The sequence below is a fragment of the Mytilus edulis genome, chromosome 12 (assembly GCF_963676685.1).
Source record: "Mytilus edulis chromosome 12, xbMytEdul2.2, whole genome shotgun sequence".
In the NCBI taxonomy this organism is placed as follows: Eukaryota; Metazoa; Mollusca; class Bivalvia; order Mytilida; family Mytilidae; genus Mytilus; species Mytilus edulis.
The window spans coordinates 13,795,804-13,815,282 of NC_092355.1; the positions used below are offsets into that span (position 1 = coordinate 13,795,804).

The following is a 19,479-nucleotide window of genomic DNA, read 5'->3' on the forward strand; positions in this document are numbered from 1 at the left end:
AACACTTAAGGTGATTGATACAGTTAAATGATGAGCCAGAGGGACACTTACCAATAATGTTCATACACTTAATAGTGATCATTATTTAATCGTATGTGTCAAAAATCAAAAGTATATTTGGTAGTGTCCTCATTTTCAGGAAGTAAACAAATATATAAGCATAAGAACCAACAACTAAAGTACCAAAACATAGGTTGTAATGCACCAAAATTATACAAAATAATATCATTCTTGTCAAATGTAACATATATACAAATATTAATACACAAGATAAAGAAATATAAAAAAGGTGTGTTACTGTTGAAGTAAGACACAGCTGTAGGCAATAGTAGTAACTTATAATTATAGCTATATTGCTAGATATGGAAATCAGATAGACCAGTGTGACCTTGTCAATATTTAGTTCGACTATAAATAGAGCCATGTGCTTTTAACACGTGTTAATGTTTACAAATAAGATATCAACCAGCACATGTTTATTAATTAATCAAATGTTAAATTACGAACTGTTAAGTATCCCCTGATTCTAAGGTTGGTTCATTAGAGGCAGATGATGATTTGACAGATGTTTCCTCTAGGATAGTCGACTGGTACGTTTGTGATGGTATTGGTACTGATGGTGACTCTGATGACTGTTTATTGGTTTTAACCGCTTTAGCATAACTGGATGGTCGTTTGCCTGTTTTGTTATCATCTGGTTTTGAGGGTTTATTGTTGATAGGAAGATGTTGTTGAAATGCAGTCGGAAAATCTGATGGTCTAGTGCATAAAAAAATGCGGTCGTCTGGCATTTTAATAAAAACTTTCCCATCAAAGGTCCAGGTTTCTTTTATGAAGTTGTTATTTTTGAGCCAACGTGCATTATAGGCTAGTTCAGATCGCTTGCGTGTAAGGTCTTCATACATTAGGTAGTTTGTACCAATACTCTTGTTGAATTCGTGCATTGTTTTTTTGCATTTTAAGAGTTTTTGTCTGCTTTTGTACGACACAAACCTAACAATAATTTCTCGAGGCTTTTGCTTACTATCATTAGATCGCGGTGGACCTACTCTGTGTGATCTGTCTATTTCACCAGGTTCTAACTGAGAATTACATGAATTAAGCACATCATTAGAAAATTTAAGAACTTCATCATCAGTACTTTCGAAATTTTTTTCGGGGATACCTGCTATACGAATTGACTGTCTGCGAGTGTATTGTTGGAGGTCATCGTTTTTCCACTCCAATTCCTCACATTTTGCTTCGGATTTTGTTAGTTTATCACTCATTATTTCTACATTTTTACGTAAAGGAGTTAGGATGTCTGCTATTTGAGCATCAAGGGATGGTAGTAGATGTTCAACGAGAAGATCTATAAGATCGTTGATGCTAACGTTTGTATCGTTGTGCGGTGCGGACAAGTCTAAAATAAGACGCTTTTTGAAAGAATATTTACCTTCTGTAACTCCTAACGGACTTCCTCGATAATCATCAAAAGGTAGTTTTTCAAACGGACCATAAACGAAACCGTTAAGTAGTTCTTTGTTAATAAGATCTGCAACTGTATCTTTCTGTGACCTAGCGCTTAAATTATTTCTACATTCCATTGTTTTAATGTTTTCATATTTAACCATAGTATCAAAGCCATATTGTAACCCATTACATAAATAATCAACGAAATGTTTGTCGGGATGATTCATTAGTTCACTTTTAAGCTGTTTGACATTGACCGGGGTTGTAGCGTGCATATCAAATTTAGTTAGTCACATTTTACGAGATGTCTTTGGAGTTTCTTTATCAATCGGGGGTGTCTGATTGGATGAAGACGTAGCTGATGGGCGTTTCCCACATAGAACCTGTGAATGTCCTGGCGAACGGCATTTTGTGCAAACATGTGAAAAAGAACAGGTGCGTTTTGTACACCCTCTAATGCTATTAAAGTTATTACAAATCTCTTTACCGTCCTGAAAATATTTTGGTCGGCCGTTCTTATCGCCACGATCATCATTTCTCGAACTATTAATCTCTTGATGATTTACTGAGTTTCTCAGCTGCAGCGGACAAAATTCTGTAGTGTGATCGCACATGTGGCATTATTTACATACGCTGATTTGAATCCCTGCAGCTACGAGTGTGAATAAATCACGGTCACGTTTACTCCAGTCTACCTTAACGTGATGTTCTCTTAATAGTGTGGACGCTTTGGCTGAAAACATTTTATGGTAATCGTAATACTTAGACCCGTAAAAATTACTTATATCAATTATGTCTTCTTCGTACGCATCTAATTCGACGCGTCTTTCTGGATAAGCTTTTGACATTATTCTTTTATATTTGCCGAATGCCTTAATAAATTCCTGAATGGTCAGTGTGCGGTTTAATCGTATGTCGGGTTTCCCTGGGAGATTAACCTCAATGCTTTCAGCCATTACGGTATGTGATTGTGGGCATTCATAATTAGGAATTAGCAAGGCAGCAATATTAACATCCTTACCATCAATAATCTGTCGCTGCAGAGATGAAGATACAATATCTATACCGGTAAAATCATCTGATCTGGCTCCCTTGTTGGTCTCTACGGATACACAATTATCCTGTATTCCGGAATGAGAAGCAGTATAGTTATCAACGGTAGTAGACTGGTTGTACCAGTGCTGAAGGGTAAATCCGTCTTTGATAATGTTCTGCTGCTTTTCTCCCGGATTCCTCAAAAGAAGTTGGGTAACGGTACTTTGTAAACCCGTAAAGCATTGGGACATAGAGACGAACGCATTACACATATTGCTCATCGGAATACCCGCCTCCGGTTCTGGGTTGATGGATGGGCGCTGCTCCGGTGGGGATTGTAGAGTTCCGATATCCGGAATTACTTCTGCTTCAATAACGGTTGCCTCCTTTCGTTTGATATTACTGTTGAATAATTGTAAGATGATTGGCTTACTAAGATCGACAGGAACTTCTTTATCCATCCCCTTTAATTCTTAGATAAGTTTTGTCTTACTCCACGTGGATGGTTCCTCGTTAGAGTCTACAGACGGACGTTTGTAAGGCATTTTCCTTTTCGGTTGTCTCTTCGACTTTCTGGTAGCCATAAGGTTAATAATGGAACTGATTATAATGTTACAATAAAAGTTACCACTCACGTGTGATAAAGGAATACAAATATCCAAGATTACTTAAATCCAAGTTTACTTAAATCCAAGGAAGGAAACTAAATCAAAGCTTAAAGTTCCAATCTAGATGACAACTAATATAAAAGTCTAAATCGTATAATGAAAGAAAAAAATTTGCTTCACAATATGAACTAGCGTCCTTCTATCCAAACAGAATAACAAAGATGAGTTCTGCCACGTGTATCTCTTCTAAATAAGGAACAACCAATAAGAGTAGCACATGCAGGCACGAGCTTCTTTACACGAATAAACCACGCCTAAATAATATGTAAGCTCACATAAATGTTGCTAAAACTAAAATCGTAATTTTTTCAAAAGGAAGAACTACAAACCCTCCATTTTTCCGATTCAACAACACTGTCGCAAATACCCGTTTACCTGTCTCCGCTCCGCGTCGCCAGGTAAACTAAATTTGCGACAGTAAAACTACCGATGGACGTCCTTAAAGCTTCAAATACAATACAGTTATCGCTTAATTGTACTTGCTCTAGATAGTGCACCCATTCAGACCCTCGGTGGTTATGTTTGCGCATGTGTTACATGTTACACCGGAACCTTCTACAGTGTAGACATTGACATCAACAGGACAAAATGCAGACATGTTAAGTTTTTCAATTATTTTAAACTGATATAGTGTTAATATTGTATCTAACATGTCTAAGCTTATTTATATGACTAAAATATATTTGTGGGTAATGGATTTAAATACTCTCATAACAATTGAAGAAGTTATTTACTACTTTTTCTGGTGTACAGGTAAAATCAACGATTTCATTGTTTAGATACGCATTATTGGATACATGGTCGGAAGTTACATACAGCTTGTTCACCGTTGCATTTCAAAAGAAGTGAATGAGAAAATATGTAGAATTTGTCGTACAATTGAATGAATATTTCAACATTGTGTCAGTGAGCATTATCAAACTCTTTTTATATACAATGAAATGTCAAGTCAGATTGAATATCTACCCAAAATCAATCAGTCAGTATTAGTTTATTGTTTGCATTTTACATGCGTCCCAAACAACAATCACATTATTATAGAACGTTCTTATGACAACGAAAAGCTATGGAAAGCCCGATTAACAAATTTGGAATCTGTAAATAATTACAGAAACACAATGTCTGATACACCTTTACATTGCTGAAAAATACTGTGCTGGTTGAATTAAATTGAATTGTATGCTCATGATATTATATTAAAACATTCATCACAGTAAACATAAATCATATAAAGGATGTATATTGAAAAATGCAGATAATGAAAAAAAAAATTTTTTGCTTGCAAAAAAATACAATTCAAAGCCGATTCATACTTTTACAAAATATTAATTCTTATTAGCCATGGACATTCGTTAAATTTTTGATTTTTTTTTTAGATTTATTGCCTATTTTTACAAACTTGTCAACAATAAGGTACACAGTATCTAAAATGAAACTTAGTTTGATTTCAATAAAAAGTGAATAGTTGTGGTATTAGATATTAATACGATATAAAATACAAATTAAAAGACACATTAAAAAATAAATGACGTATCTATTTATATATACATAGGGTGTTTTTTAGAAAAGTGTGGACACAGATTTGTGGAGTAGGGTGTTTTTTTAGAAAAGTGTGGACACAGATTTGTGGAGTATGATGGTCGCAGTAACTCACTGTCAAAGATTTGCCGGCAATAATTAAGCATATCAGTTCAAGATTTCAGTACCGTGACTCATGGAGAAGCTGAAAACCAATCGTAATGGACACAGAAGCAGTATCACAAGACTGATCAATAGGACTAATGAGAAAATCTCTGATAAAGAGATTGGAAATCAAGAACTTTCAGCAGCCGTTGAAACACTGATGATAAAAAAGGACATACTTGAAAATTTGGACAAACAGATTCTGGATGGAACAGAAGTTGAAGATGTTGAACAGGAAATGACGAACAATGACGAATATAATTCACATTTGGAAGTCGCCTTACGCAAATTCAAGGATGTTATATCAAAGTCAGGAGCTAATGTTCTTAAGCCTACGGTGAGTGTTTTTTTTATAAATATGTGTCGATGAAGATTCAGTGACACATTTTTTAACAATTCCATCAAATTGCAATATTATCCCACACCAAAACAGAAACAGAATGACTAAATGTGTTAATCACAGAGCGAATTCCAATCACAAACCTTCTCTGACGGTCAACTTTCTTTTTGTCAGGATTGTGTCTTGATTCTTACACGCAATGCTACCAACAGTCCTATATGCGTTTAACAGTCAAATGAGCAAGTATTGTCAATCACTATTAAATTCAAGTAGAACTGTTTCAGATATGAACATATATCATGGTAATCAACGGTAAGCATTGTATATGATATGACATAATATCTCATTAAAAGAAGCATTTGCAATGTTTTAAAAATGTATCGAAGAAAATACAATTATATGAAAAGATAGATGTTAAGGTAAACGCCTCTCCGATGTTAAATTTGATCAACCTGAGTTTGATTTATTAAAACATAAAGATTTAGCCTAAACATTTTGTACTTTTAATTTTATGATTGCCACTATGAATACAAAACTGTTACACACCTATAAACTGAATATTAACCATAAAAATATAAAATATCTAAAATTTTAAAAGTAGATGTTAAAGTAGTATATATGTGTACCACTACTTTAGAATACATACTGTTCATGATAGGTTTAAATTACCAAAACAGGTTTGTAGAACATTTTAACTTCTAAAGCATGTAAAGGCTATCATAAAGTGAGATCTTGGGGGCCTTCTGAGGTAATATATACAACTTTAAATTGTAATTGATTTTTATGTCCCACCTACGATAGTAGAGGGGCATTATGTTTTCTGGTCTGTGCCTCCGTCCGTCTGTTTGTTTTCCGTCTGTTCGTCCGTCCGTTCGTCCCCCTTCATGTTGAAGTTTTTGGTCAAGGTAGTTTTTACTGAAGTTGAAGTCCAATCAACTTGAAAATATTCCCTATGATATGATCTTTCTAGATTTAATGCCACATTAGAATTTTTACCAAAATTTCACGGTCCACTAAACATAGAAAATGATAGTGCGATTGGGGCATCCGTGAAGTATGGACACGCTCTTGTTTAAAAGTCTATTCCATCAACAATTCATACAAATAAACGGAAAGTCAAATGTTCATGTTTTAATCCCAACATACCAGTTTTACTGAGATACTATTTTTTTTAAATATTCAAAATTGCCCATTTTGATCCGGTCACCTGCAGGTCCTAAACTTTTAAAAGATCGAACTCGGTCATAGAAATATCCAGTCAAATTCAAACCACCTGTACAGCAGCCAAAGTATCAAGCTGTTGTATACAGCATTAAAGTTAACATTATGAACAATCTACTGTTTGCAACTTATACATTAGCATTATGATAATACTTACATAGCTGGCAGTCGTCATAGCGCAATGAAGATTATAGATTTATTCTTATTTTTATGTATTACGGTATAACTCATTTCTGACAAGTATTCATAATTTGACTCAGTATCTTTGATTTAGATTGACAAGCGATGAAATGTAATGTTGATATCATTTAAAATGAACACTACTCAGACAATGATAAATTTAACAACATAAAATAAAGATGTTTGGCTTATATGACCATGTGACCAAATTGCTATGATCTGTGTCAACTTCCATCCTCCCAAATCTTAAAAGATTTGCATCTACTTTTGTAAAACCACCTAGCCATTATCAACCAAACTCGACTGGATTGATGTTTGGGAGGTGTTTAACTAACATGACTAATGAGCATCATTTCGTTTTGGATTAACGAAAAGCTTATTTCCGTATTCATCCTTTTCTCTTCATCGCAAAAGACCTTGAATAGAGATTACTGTGTACACCATGATTTGAACTTTAAAAAGGAAATGCCTTAATTATTATGATTATGACTCTTATTTCATGGTCCCTGAATATTGCAATGCAATATTTTGAATCAAGTACATTCTTTGATTTTTTGGCTGGCCATGATATGTACATTGTTTTTTTTTCCACATTGTTTATGTACATTTTTATTTAACATGTTCGAAGAGATTTTTTTTTCTTTTTTTGGCTAAGCTGAATATGTCAGTTACTACATGTATCTGTAATACTAACAACAAAATATACTGATACTTAATAGATTTATATGCCATAACGTTTTATCGATTAAAGCAGTCATAATTATCCAATAATGATCAATTTTATTTTGAAATCAAATTTTAGTTGTCAGCGAGTCCTGCAAATATTCCTGGATCGAATAGTGGAACCGAAAACACCAATCAAATCCAACCAACTGGTACATCAACCAAGGTAAAAAGATGATTCTTTGTAGCATATAATTTAACATTATGTAAATATTTGTATACTTGTAAAACTGGCAGAAGTTATTATGCAAGGTAGGTAATATTGTAGTATGTTATAGATTAATTAGTGTTACTTCTATATTATAACGGTAATACTCACTTCTGACATAAAATTATTTAAAAGCGAATTCTTCCACTTTGGTTAAAATTAACAAAGGATGATATGACATATTGAATGTTTTTTGCAATGGAAAGTGAAATAACAAAAATACCGATCTCCAAGGAAAATTCATAACGGAAAGTCCCTTATCAAATGGCAAAATCATTAGCTCCAACTCACCAAACAAAATGACGAAGCCATTTGCACAATTCATGCAAATCCCAGATAAGCCTTATCGAATTAAGCTGTTTCAAATGGACATGGTTAAACATATGAGCTATTTGTTCTCACTTTCCGTCTATCTCCATTGACCCTTAAGTTTTGTTTTTATATTTCTTTTTTAAACCACACAGCCATAATAACATAAACTCAGATGATTTGATACATAGAAGGTACTCCTCTTATTCTAGTTAAACGAAAAGCAATGATTATTTGTTTATATATTTATATCATCAATGTCTTGAATGTGGCCGAAAATCTGTTCCAATCGATTAGTTTTAAAAGAGTTATTTCACTTAGAAATATGGATATATAGAAAATTGCTTTGTGAGTGTTCTGATGTGTATAATTCTTGGCAGAGTTGTATAAAACTTTTTGAAAGGTGATGTCCCTTTTCCTCTTCTTGGAAAATGTGTTCATCCATACAAACTTTGATCAGGAAGTTTGACAGTACCAGTAGAGTTCTTATCAAAACGTAATATCACATTCTTAAATTTAACTGTGATGGTGTTAATAAAACACTTACATTGATATGCAATCAAAATATATTTTATATTAATACTCATTTACTGTTAATTATATAAATGCATTGCACAAAGTCGTTTGTTTATTTCTTAGACTGTTTATGACCATTTTACACTAAACCTGTTGGAAGGTTTATTATTTGATAGATTCGTCGAACATAAAGTAATAATTAAATGTACAGTGAAACCTGCCCAAACCCAACACCCAAGGGACTTTGCGTTTTGTTCGGTTTTCACAGGTGTTCGGATTTTGATCTCTGAGTACATGAATATAAATGTAAAGCATTGATTTTCTCTTATTAGTCTTTGTTGAATTAGCACTTTAAAAAAAAATTGCAGAATTTATCTTTGTTTCAAATAAAGAAATACTTGTCATCAGTATAATAACGAAATAAAAGTACTTAACGATAAACTATAAACAACAATTATACTCAACAAGACAATGTATACAACATTTTGAAAATGACAAAATTGCGCTTCAATGATGAATTTTACCCATTTTCATATATTTTGCGAAAGCTATAACAGTACATTAATAAGTGTAATCATCAAAGTTGAAGAACAAACACGTCTGCAAGCATATCAAAATATCTTGCATATGCAGTCGACTACTAGTAGAAGTTAATGCCCTATAATGATAGTTTCACCTTGTTATTGTGTGCATAGTATGCACAATCTAAAGACTATAATAATATGCAAGACGATATCAACAAAGGAACATTACTAAAATTGTCAGTTTACTCTGTATAGGAGTTATAACTCTTGAATGGTGCATTTAGCCACTTGACATGTAGGAAACTGAGGAAGTCAAAGTGAACTGTAAACAGCAATTGTGGTCAGCAAGACAAGATATACATAATGGTTAAGAAAGCATAAATGTAAAGTCCATTTCTTATAACCGATGTTCCCTTTGAATTACGATTAAATACATTTTTGTTTTTGTGACAAAGACTATAGAAGATAAAGAGAAACTGATAATATACAAAAATTATCAACAATACAAGATCAATAAAAAAGAGATCTTGGTCAAGCAATAAATTCTTGTTTTAATGGTGAAGACCTTCCATTGTGGAAATGTACACATATCGATGTGTGCGACATAGAACCTTTAGATAATAAAATTGAGAATGAAAATGGGGAATGTTTTCAAAGAGACAACACCCCGACCAAAGGGCAGACTACAGCCGAAGGTCACCTATGGGTCTACAATGCAGCGAGAAATACCCGCACCAGGAGGCGTGCTACAGCTGGCCCCTTAACAAAAAAGTATACTAGTTAGGTAATACTGGACGTCATACTAAACTCCGAAATATACACAAGTAACTAAAATTAAAAATTATACAAGACTAGCAAATATCAGAGGCTCCTGACTGTGGACAAGCAAGCGCAAAAGTTCGACAAGGATAAATATGTTTTTTATAGATCTCATTCCTCCCCTAAACCTCAATTTAGAAAAAAAATCAATACCCACATTAAAATTCAGTTCAAAAGACGTCCAAATCCGATGTCAGAATAGGTAACAAAAGAAACTCAACAAAATGACAATAATACACAAATAACAACAGACTACTAGCAGTTACTGAATGTCATCTCCAGACCCCAATTAAACTGATTGAAAGATTATGTTTTTATCAAATGAATATCAATTACAATCCCTCCCGTTAGGGGTTAAGTGATATACCATTATAAATATATGAGAAGAACTCATATCATGCCAACAACTGGTTTTAGATTAACTCTGTTTATATTTCCGATACAAAGACCCTATACCATGTATAAGTGAATCAATATCAAAGCCAAAATATCCAATCGGTAAGTTATAGTATCAAAGCATGTCCAATAGACCACTTTCGAGTTCATCCGTCACCGACAAAAACTCGTCAATTATGCACGCCTTTATGACGTCATTTACCAGATAGAGGGGGTCGCCTGTATCCCTGCACTATTTACGTTCATCAAGCGTCTTAGTGATCGTCTTTGTGCAGGATAAACTAGAAATAATGGTTGCTCTGTAGGTACTTACTGACAATTCCCTAATGACAGCAGTGTTGATTGTCAATTTTGAGAATTCAATTTGCCGAATAATTCGTATAATATAGAATTATAGTTTTCCAACCACTCGCTCAACATTGGAAGGGAAGTGACGACGCCCCTAAACGCACAAATGACGGTGATAAAAGCGCGTATAATTGACGAGTTTTTTCCGGTGACGGATGAACTCGAAAGTGGTCTATTGACATAGTTCTTTTGTTTGTTGTTACTAAAAAATGACCTAAAAGAGTTTGAACATATGTATTTGTATTCAGACTTTTTAAATGGCCATTTAATTAGGTATGTGACTTTTCTTTAATTGTAATGTGAGGCGATATATAAGTTTGGAAAAATCATGATTTGAACAGATTCGAAGTCACCAATAAAAGCTTGCAAATTATCAAGTACTTCCAAAGAATATTTGACACTCCATTTTTATTTTTTTACTTTTTATTGAAAGTAATTAATTCAAAAAATTGGAACTTTCATTGTTTTTGGTTCTACTTGTAAAGAAGTAGCTAACATTGGCTAAAGGTTTATGTTTGTTACATAATTATGTCGTTTTCTGAAAATAGAGTGAGTTGGAATGTTGGTGAATTCATGATTTTCTTTTGCAGGACGTCAATGTGTAATTTACGTCAAACAATAATTATATTATTAGCAGTTTTATCAGCCGGGACAAAACCAAATTCCTTGGCGAGTTCCTTAAGTTTATATTTGATACGATAAATAGGGTTTATATGGTTGTTGTTAAAAGAGTAAAATGTTCTTAAAAATCTTGTATACGTATATATATATATTAACTACGTTTTTTACTGAATTAAAAAAAATAGTCCAAAGATTTCATGTCAGATTTTCTCTTTTTATCCAATTCGAACATCAAATCCGGAGTGAGTCCTGGATGATATTACGACACTCATTCCAATTAATAATTGATGGGGGACGATGTGTAGGTTCTTTTAATACTGAGGAATGATTTAAACTCTCTAGCAAGAACTATGTTAAGAACTGGGACCATACATGTATTTGGAATTACTTCAATTACATGACGGAGGTGTATTGTAACTGATATTTTCATCTTCACACATCTTTCCTGATAGAGAGTTGAAATCAAATTTAATTAATTTTTTTTCGGTGAGCTTACAAACTTTGAATGAGATCTACCAGGCTGCTTTATTACTATTTCTAAAGGTTGAACTGTTAGATATTTAATATCATGATTCTTAAGGTGTTGGTTAACGTTACTTTTGAATTTAATGGGTCTTTTAAATCGATAAAGTTGTTCTTGTGTGTATTTAGATAAATAGCGTCCAGTTTCACTTACGTACTGAATACCGTAACACAATTTGCAATTGGCGGCAAAAGGCTTTAAAAATATATCATGTATATAGCGTTTTGGTTTGCTGTAACTTCTTTGAATCAACTAGAAATCATGTTAAGTCTCATCCTCGCATTTATTTTTATTTTACATCAAATGTCTTTACATTTATCTTCTTTTCAGTTCCCAAAGGAGGTAATAAATTTTACAAAGATGGGAATGATTATCCGGAATATTCTTTTTGGTGTGTTATATGACCTATTAAAGCCAGATAAACCACATCTATGTCCAAGGAGCGATTGTGATATAACATACTTGTACGCTGAACACAGGAAACTTAATAAACACACACCTAGCAATGGATGGGGAGGTCAATGGCAAACAATTCAGAATACAGATATAGCTATTGGGGATGATATAGAACGCATAAGACTTTTGAGAAACGAATTTCAACACTCTCTGTCATTTAAACTTGGTGATTTACGTTTTAATGAGTTAGTTAGTATAACGAATGACATTTTGAGACGGTTGAATTACCATAGCAAGCCAACAAGGTTGTATACGGATGAACTAAAAGAGATTTTGGCTGAAAAAATTTCTGCAGAGGAAACGACAAAATTCAAAAATGAAATAATAGGTAATTATAAAATTTGTATTTGTTACCCTTTTGCAATGTTTTCTTGTTGTATTCAACGTGCATTAGGATTTTTCATACAGCCGTGCTTGTATAATAATATGAGTGTATGCAGACATATAAAATATTTATTAAAGACCAAACAGCCTATTCATTTCTACCAGTGATTTTTCCTTAAAATTTTGTGTGAAGGTATTTCATGATTTGAGGAACAAAATATGATGAAAAAAATTGGGGGTCACCGACTTAGTTTTGTCGCTATAGCAACCTCAGTTTCGTGTTTTCCCGAATATTAATATAATATGTGCTTGTTATATAAACTCTCCAAAAAATACTTTATAGCAATAGTACAAACTTTCCTTGCTGGCGCACTATTTGAAAAAAATCGCAAATTGGACGTTTGTAACCCATTTTTAAATTTCCAAGAATGACAACTATATTCACCTACTTTATTATCCGGTAATACAAGAGATTAAATGCAAGTGTCAGAATCAGATCTTACGATGTTGCCGCACAATATTAACCTTCAGAAACACCATCCCTCGGAATGGAAAATTGTTTAAAATAACCTTTCACGCCGCTTTTGTTTTTGTCCTCTGCCCCTCATTACAAATTATTGAAAAAAAAGATGAAAGAAGGCACTGGCTAACTACTATATCAGACTAGAAGTGTGTGGGTTTTTTCGCGTCAATTTCAGAAGTTTGCCGTATCGAACTCATTTGCTACTGTTGACAGATGGACATACAAAAGCATGGACAGACTTCTTCATACCATTAATTTTTCCCGATTAAGACGAAGGTATAGACATTATTCCATCTAGTTTGTGAATTCTTTATTTCTGAATATTTAAGATATAAGGAAATTAAAATTATAGGTACAATATATGAATTAAAGTTTTTGATTCTAAAACGTTATACATCTATCATAAAATACAATCCCTGTTATTACTTCCTCACGTATTTTGAATAAAAGAGACAGTAAATATAACATACAAAAAGTTTTTAATTCAAAAATTTATTTAGAAATAATTTGTCTGTTGAAAACTACAAAGTAAGATTTCTCCAACAGGATAAATTATTATACATGTAAATCTAAATTGCTAATTTTTGAAATTAAAACAAAGACAATTAAGGTTGTTGCCGGCATTGAAAATCAAAATTTGTTTTCAATCTTTCCGGTCATAGTTGTAGCTAAATGAGAGGGAGAGACTTTATGTCGGATATTATTCTTGGCGTAATTGTTTTGTCATAAGTTAAATTTACAACAATTTAGTTTTAAACACAAACACATTTTGATTTTAATTCATATTCGCTGAGTATTAATTTTGTCATACAGCTAATTTCCTAATGTATCTAGGGTAACACTTTGGTTGGCTTCCTTGCTTTGTTTGTATAAATGTTTTTTCAAGCTTTGTAATTAAGATTGACATCTTCATATATAGGTATGTAAACCTGTAGATTTGATATTTAAATTCAATTGGACATTACCAAAATATCATTGTACAAAATATACAAACAAAGCAAGCAAACTAACCAAAGTGTTGATCTACATACATTAGGAAATTAGCTGTAAGCTTCAGTCAGATCAGGCGAAATGATTATCATTTCTTCTTAAGACAATTTGAAATGAAATAAATGACAAACGACAATGACCCTTCAGCATAATTTTATTTTTATTCTAAGATTTTGTCAAAAAAGCAGTATAAATAAATTTTAACTTCATTGCAAGATCGAACGTTATTGAACTAGAATCATCCAGACATCAGTTACATGCATACGTTGCCGGTATGTCAAAACTTCTATGAATAATTTTGTATCGGCCTGACCTTCTGAATACTTAATTTTTTAAATTTTTGATAAATTGACATTAAAATTAGACGGATCAGATCATAGGGAACATGTGTACTAAGTTTTAAGTCGATAGGACTTCAACTTCATCAAAAACTACCTTGACCAAAAACTTTAACCTGAAGCGGGACGGACGGACGATCGAACGGACAAACAGACGCACAGACCAGAAAACATAAATTGGACATAAAAATAACTTTTACAATTCTATATAGCCCGGTAACCTGTACACAATCGGCACAAATGAAAGACCAAATCTACAAGCGAAAGAATAAAAAAAAATGAAATGCAGATCGGCGCATATAAGTCGAGATCAAAATTTATATTTTTTTTTTTTTTTTAGAACGAAGGTTAAATATAGTGTAGTATATTTTGTGACCATTAATGTTGTGTTAAATTGCCACAAGATATCAGCGCAACGCTTAATTCCTCTTTTCTTGGGAGACGTATTTTTAAGCGTACACCATGTTGGAATCCGTGAAAAACGCAAAATAGGACGTTATAATTTGACGTTTTTTATGGCTATAAACAAATTCATAGAGCTGTTAAGTCACTACCAAGTTGCGTTAATAGGCTGTTTGGTCTTTAAACAATTTCCAGCTACTTCTTCTGAGTATGCCGTAAAGATCTTAAATCTAAATAAATTTCAAACTGATACGTAGCTGGAACCTGTACGTTTTAAAGATTGATATATCCTACATGTGTAACTAGTTGTTATCCTTTTTATACCTGTAAACAGTTAGGCTACTTAGTTCCCGGTACGATAATAGATCATATCTATATTATTTATTGTTAACATTGTATTGTTCAAAAAAGCATGACATATTTGGCTCTGGTCGTTATGTCACTTGTTGTGTGTTTTTGCTCGAAACCAAAAGTTGTTAAAAACCTGATAACTAATTAACGATTTGAATAGCTTTCAAAATACCAGAACTCTTGAAAAAATGGCAGTCAATCTTGCTGAAAACCCGCCTTGCAACACTAGAATTCATACATGATTAGTACAAAATAATGTATATAGTAAACTATTAATTCAACTGTAATAGAATTATTTTTATGTTCCATCTAAATCAGCATGACATACTTGCAACTTAACAACTGAACAATAAGCAATTTCAGTCAAAAGTTAATTCATAGACAAAAATTGAAATTGCAATTTTGATAATCATTTACAACCGGCATTTAACAATTGAATCTTGCCTCTAACATGTCTAAGTTGGGGATTTGGGAGTTATGATGTCATCAATCTGTTCTTGCTTTACTTTTAGTTTTTGTACTTTTGTAAAAATATGTATATGTTATTTCTAAAATTATTTTCGATGTTGATAAAATATTTACAATCGTAGTCGGCCATTGTTACTGAACAGTTTGACCCAGGTGGTATAATCGCTTTACGATATATATTTGTAGATGATGTAGTTCCAACTGAAATAAAATCAATGACTGACAAACAATCTGTTCCCTTGTACCTCCATTTGCTCGAATCAGGGTCTGAGAAAAAGAGAGACATACGTTTAGTAGTAGTTGGAAAGAAAGAGGCAGGAAAGACCTCATTGCTTAGAAGATTGTTCTCTGAAGGGATAGAAGATGTTCATAGTACAAATGGAATAGAAATCCACACAATAACATGCAAAACAAAGTCAGATGATGGTATATGGAATAAATCTGATGGTATGATGTATTAGCTCTATGACTTGTTCTTCTGCAATGTCAAATTAATGTACAGTTTAGGGAACATATATCTTACAGGATAAAATGCATTGGTCATATTTCAATGATCCCAGGTCATTAAAATTCATAAATAGATAGAATAGTCAACTAGCTGAAAGGACAATTTTTGCTAAAGGTGCAATTTTTTATTCACGATAAGAAAAGAATACAACTTCAACAATAAAGTTGCATTGTCTTCCTTGACAAAATTGTATGTCTGACAGTAACAGGTTATATATGAAGATGTTGTTTTATGCTACAAAATTGTTATAAATAGAGAAAAGGATTTGTTCAATAACAGAAAAACTTATAATTTTGGTTCTAAAATTTGAAAATTTTTATTTGTAATGTATTGATTATATGTTGAAATGCTTGTCTCAGTTAAAACAAATGTTCGCCAATTGCGTCACCAGTGATTACTTAAAACGTCATAAATGAAGTGAATTTCGATAAAAACTTAATTGTTTTTGCTTATTTTTGCAAGACTTATGACAGTTTTCTAATATATTGACAATGGCGTCATCCCTCGCTCACAAATATTTTTGCTGAAAATTCTGTATTTCTTTTCTTTACTTTAAATGGACGAGTATGGCACAACACATGTAATCATGATCAAGTCAAATAACTATAAAAAACTATTTTTAACAAGATTTTTGAAAGAAATATCGGTTATTAATTTGGGGATTTATACCGTAGCGGCCGGGCGGGCAGATCGGCGGCTGACAAACAGTGTCCGTTCATTGATATGATAACGCTTGCACTATTTTTTTATATGACTGCAAAAATTGAAAATTTTTTGGTCGTATATTGGTATCACGTTGGCGTCGTCGTCGTCCGTCATCGTCGTCGTCGTCCGAAGACATTTGGTTTTCGCACTCTAACTTTAGTAAAAGTAAATAGAAATCTATGAAATTAAAACACAGGGTTTATGACCATAAAAGGAAGGTTGAGATTGATTTTGGGTGTTTTGGTCCTAACAGTTTAGGAATTAGGGGCCAATTTAAGAGGGCCGAAATAAGCATTTTTCTTGGTTTTCGCACAATAACTTTAGAATAAATAAACAGAAATCTATGAATTTTTACCATAAGGTCTATGACAACAAAAGAAAGGTTGGGATTGATTTTGGGAGTTAAGTCCCAACAGTTAAGGAATAAGGGGCCAAAAACAGGTCCCAAAATAAGCATTTTTCTTGGTTTTTGCACAATTACTTTAGTATAAGTTAATAGAAATCTAAGAAATTTTAACAAAAGGTTTATGACCACAAAAGGAAGGTTTGGATTGATTTTGGTAGTTTTGGTCCCAACGAATTAGGAGCAAAAAGGGTCCAAAATTAAACTTTGTTTGATTTCATCAAAAATTGAACTATTGGGGTTCTTTGATATACCAAATTTAACCGTGTACTTAGATTCTTAATTTTTAGCTCACCTGGTCCGAAGGGTCAAGTGAGCTTTTCCCATCACTTTGCGTCCGTCGTCTGTTGTCTGTCGTCTGTAGTCGTTAACTTTTACAAAAATCTTCTCCTCTGAAACTACTGGACCAAATTAAACCAAACTTGGCCACAATTATGATTGGAGTATCTAGTTTTAAAAATGTGTCCGGTGACCCGGACAACCAACCAAGATGGCCGCCATGGCTAAAAATAGAACATAGGGGTAAAATGCAGTTTTTGTCTTATAACTCAAAAACAAAAGCATTTAGAGCAAATCTGACATGGGGGCAAAATTGTTTATCAGGTGAATTTCTATCTGCCCTGAAATTTTCAGATGAATCGGACAACCCGTTGTTGGGTTGCTGCCCCTGAATTGGTAATTTTAAGGAAATTTTGCTGTTTTTGGTTATTATCTTGAATATTATAGATAGAGATAAACTGTAAACAGCAATAATGTTCAGCAAAGTAAGATTTACAAAAAAGTCAACTTGACCGAAATGGTCAGTTGACCCCTTTAGGAGTTATTGCCCTTTATAGTCAATTTTTAACAATTTTTCGTAAATCTTGGTTATTGTTTACAAAAATCTGCTCCTCTGAAACTGTTGGGCCAAATTAATCCAAACTTGGCCACAATCATCTTTGGGATATCAAGTTTTAAAAATGTGTCTGGTAACCCTTCCATCAAATAAAGATGGCCGCTACGGCTAAAAATAGAACATATGAGTAAAATGCAGTTTTTGGCTTATAACTCAAAAACCAAAGCATTTAGAGCAAATCTGACATGGGGTGAAATTGTTTATCAGGTCAACATCTGTCTGCCCTGGAATTTCAGATGAATCGGACAACCCGTTGTTGGGTTGCTGCCCCTGAATTGGTAATCTTAAGGAAATTTGGCTGTTTTTGGTTATTATCTTGAATATTATTATAGATAGAGATAAACTGTAAACAGCAATAATGTTCAGCAAAGTAAGATTTACAAATAAGTCAACATGACTGAAATGGTCAGATGACCCCCTAAGGAGTTATTGTCCTTTATAGTCAATTTTTAACAATTTTCATAAAATTTGTAAATTTTTATTAACATTTTCCACTGAAACTACTGGGCCAAGTTCATTATAGATAGAGATGATTGTACGCAGCAAGACTGTTTAGTAAAGTACATCACCATCACTAAAACACAATTTTGTCATGAATCCATCTGCTTCCTTTGTTTAATATTCACATAGACCAAGGTGAGCGACACAGGCTCTTTAGAGCCTCTAGTTGGTCCCGTTTTCAAATTGTTCTACATTAAGGTCCAAAGGGTTCACACAAAATTGAACTTAGTTTGATTTTAACAAAAATTGAATTCTTGTGGTTCTTTGATATGCTGAATCTAAACATGTACTTAGTTTTTGGAAAGTTTGCTATAGCTTGCTATTGCTACTTTCCTTCGGCTTGGCCTCAAACTTCCGGTTGACAGATTATCGCAATATATTCTGCTCCGAGATAGTGTAGTACTAGTGTTTGAGTTCTGATTCTTGGAAGATTCTTGTAAAATTTTTAGTAACTACTGTTTTGACTGAAAAGATTACAGCTTGAATAAAAAGAAATGAATATTCACCGACGATTCAGATGAATTTAACTTCATTTTGAAAATGAGTATTACAAACACTACTTCGCGGATCTGCCATGCACTGTAAAAAAAATCACAAGAAATCTACGCGAGATTGCGTTTATATTCATTCATGAATATTTCATGAATGAACATTTCCCCGCTCTACTTTTACCTGTTCACTATATGTACGTACGTAAAGGTGGTAAAATCCCGAGTGTATCGAAAGAATCGGCAATGACTGATTAAAATGCGAGAACAAGTTGACATTTAGACCAAGCCGTCGGATAATTGAAAAGTGATAATGGTTTGTTTAAACAGAACACAGATGAAAGAATATAAAATACTCGATAATTATATTATATGTCTAACGTCTCACGCCAAGGACGAGTAAAGGTAAATACTGGCTTTGATAAAAAAAAAAATAAAAAATGCATTGTTTTTGTCTAAACATCGATAGGAAGATTTTGATGCCAAAAATCATTTTAAAACTTAATTCCGTTATTTAAATACTAATTGTTTCACATTCAAATGTGGATATAAGGAACTTCA

General features: G+C 33.0%; 1 protein-coding gene across 2 annotated transcripts in view; it reads left to right on the forward strand.

The window, feature by feature from the left end:
- Nucleotides 1-3,531: 3,531 nt before the first annotated feature.
- Nucleotides 3,532-19,479, forward strand: part of LOC139497189 (uncharacterized) — a 44,657-nt gene continuing 28,709 nt past the window's right edge. The window contains exons 1-4 of one of the 2 annotated variants that reach the window (XM_071285282.1): nt 3,532-5,175; nt 7,382-7,468; nt 11,897-12,350; nt 15,605-15,865. In XM_071285282.1, coding sequence (XP_071141383.1) covers nt 4,870-5,175; nt 7,382-7,468; nt 11,897-12,350; nt 15,605-15,865 — 1,108 coding nt within the window. In that variant the 5' untranslated portion in view covers nt 3,532-4,869. The remainder of the gene's footprint in view (nt 5,176-7,381; nt 7,469-11,896; nt 12,351-15,604; nt 15,866-19,479) is intronic. The other variant, XR_011657711.1, reaches the window with a different exon arrangement.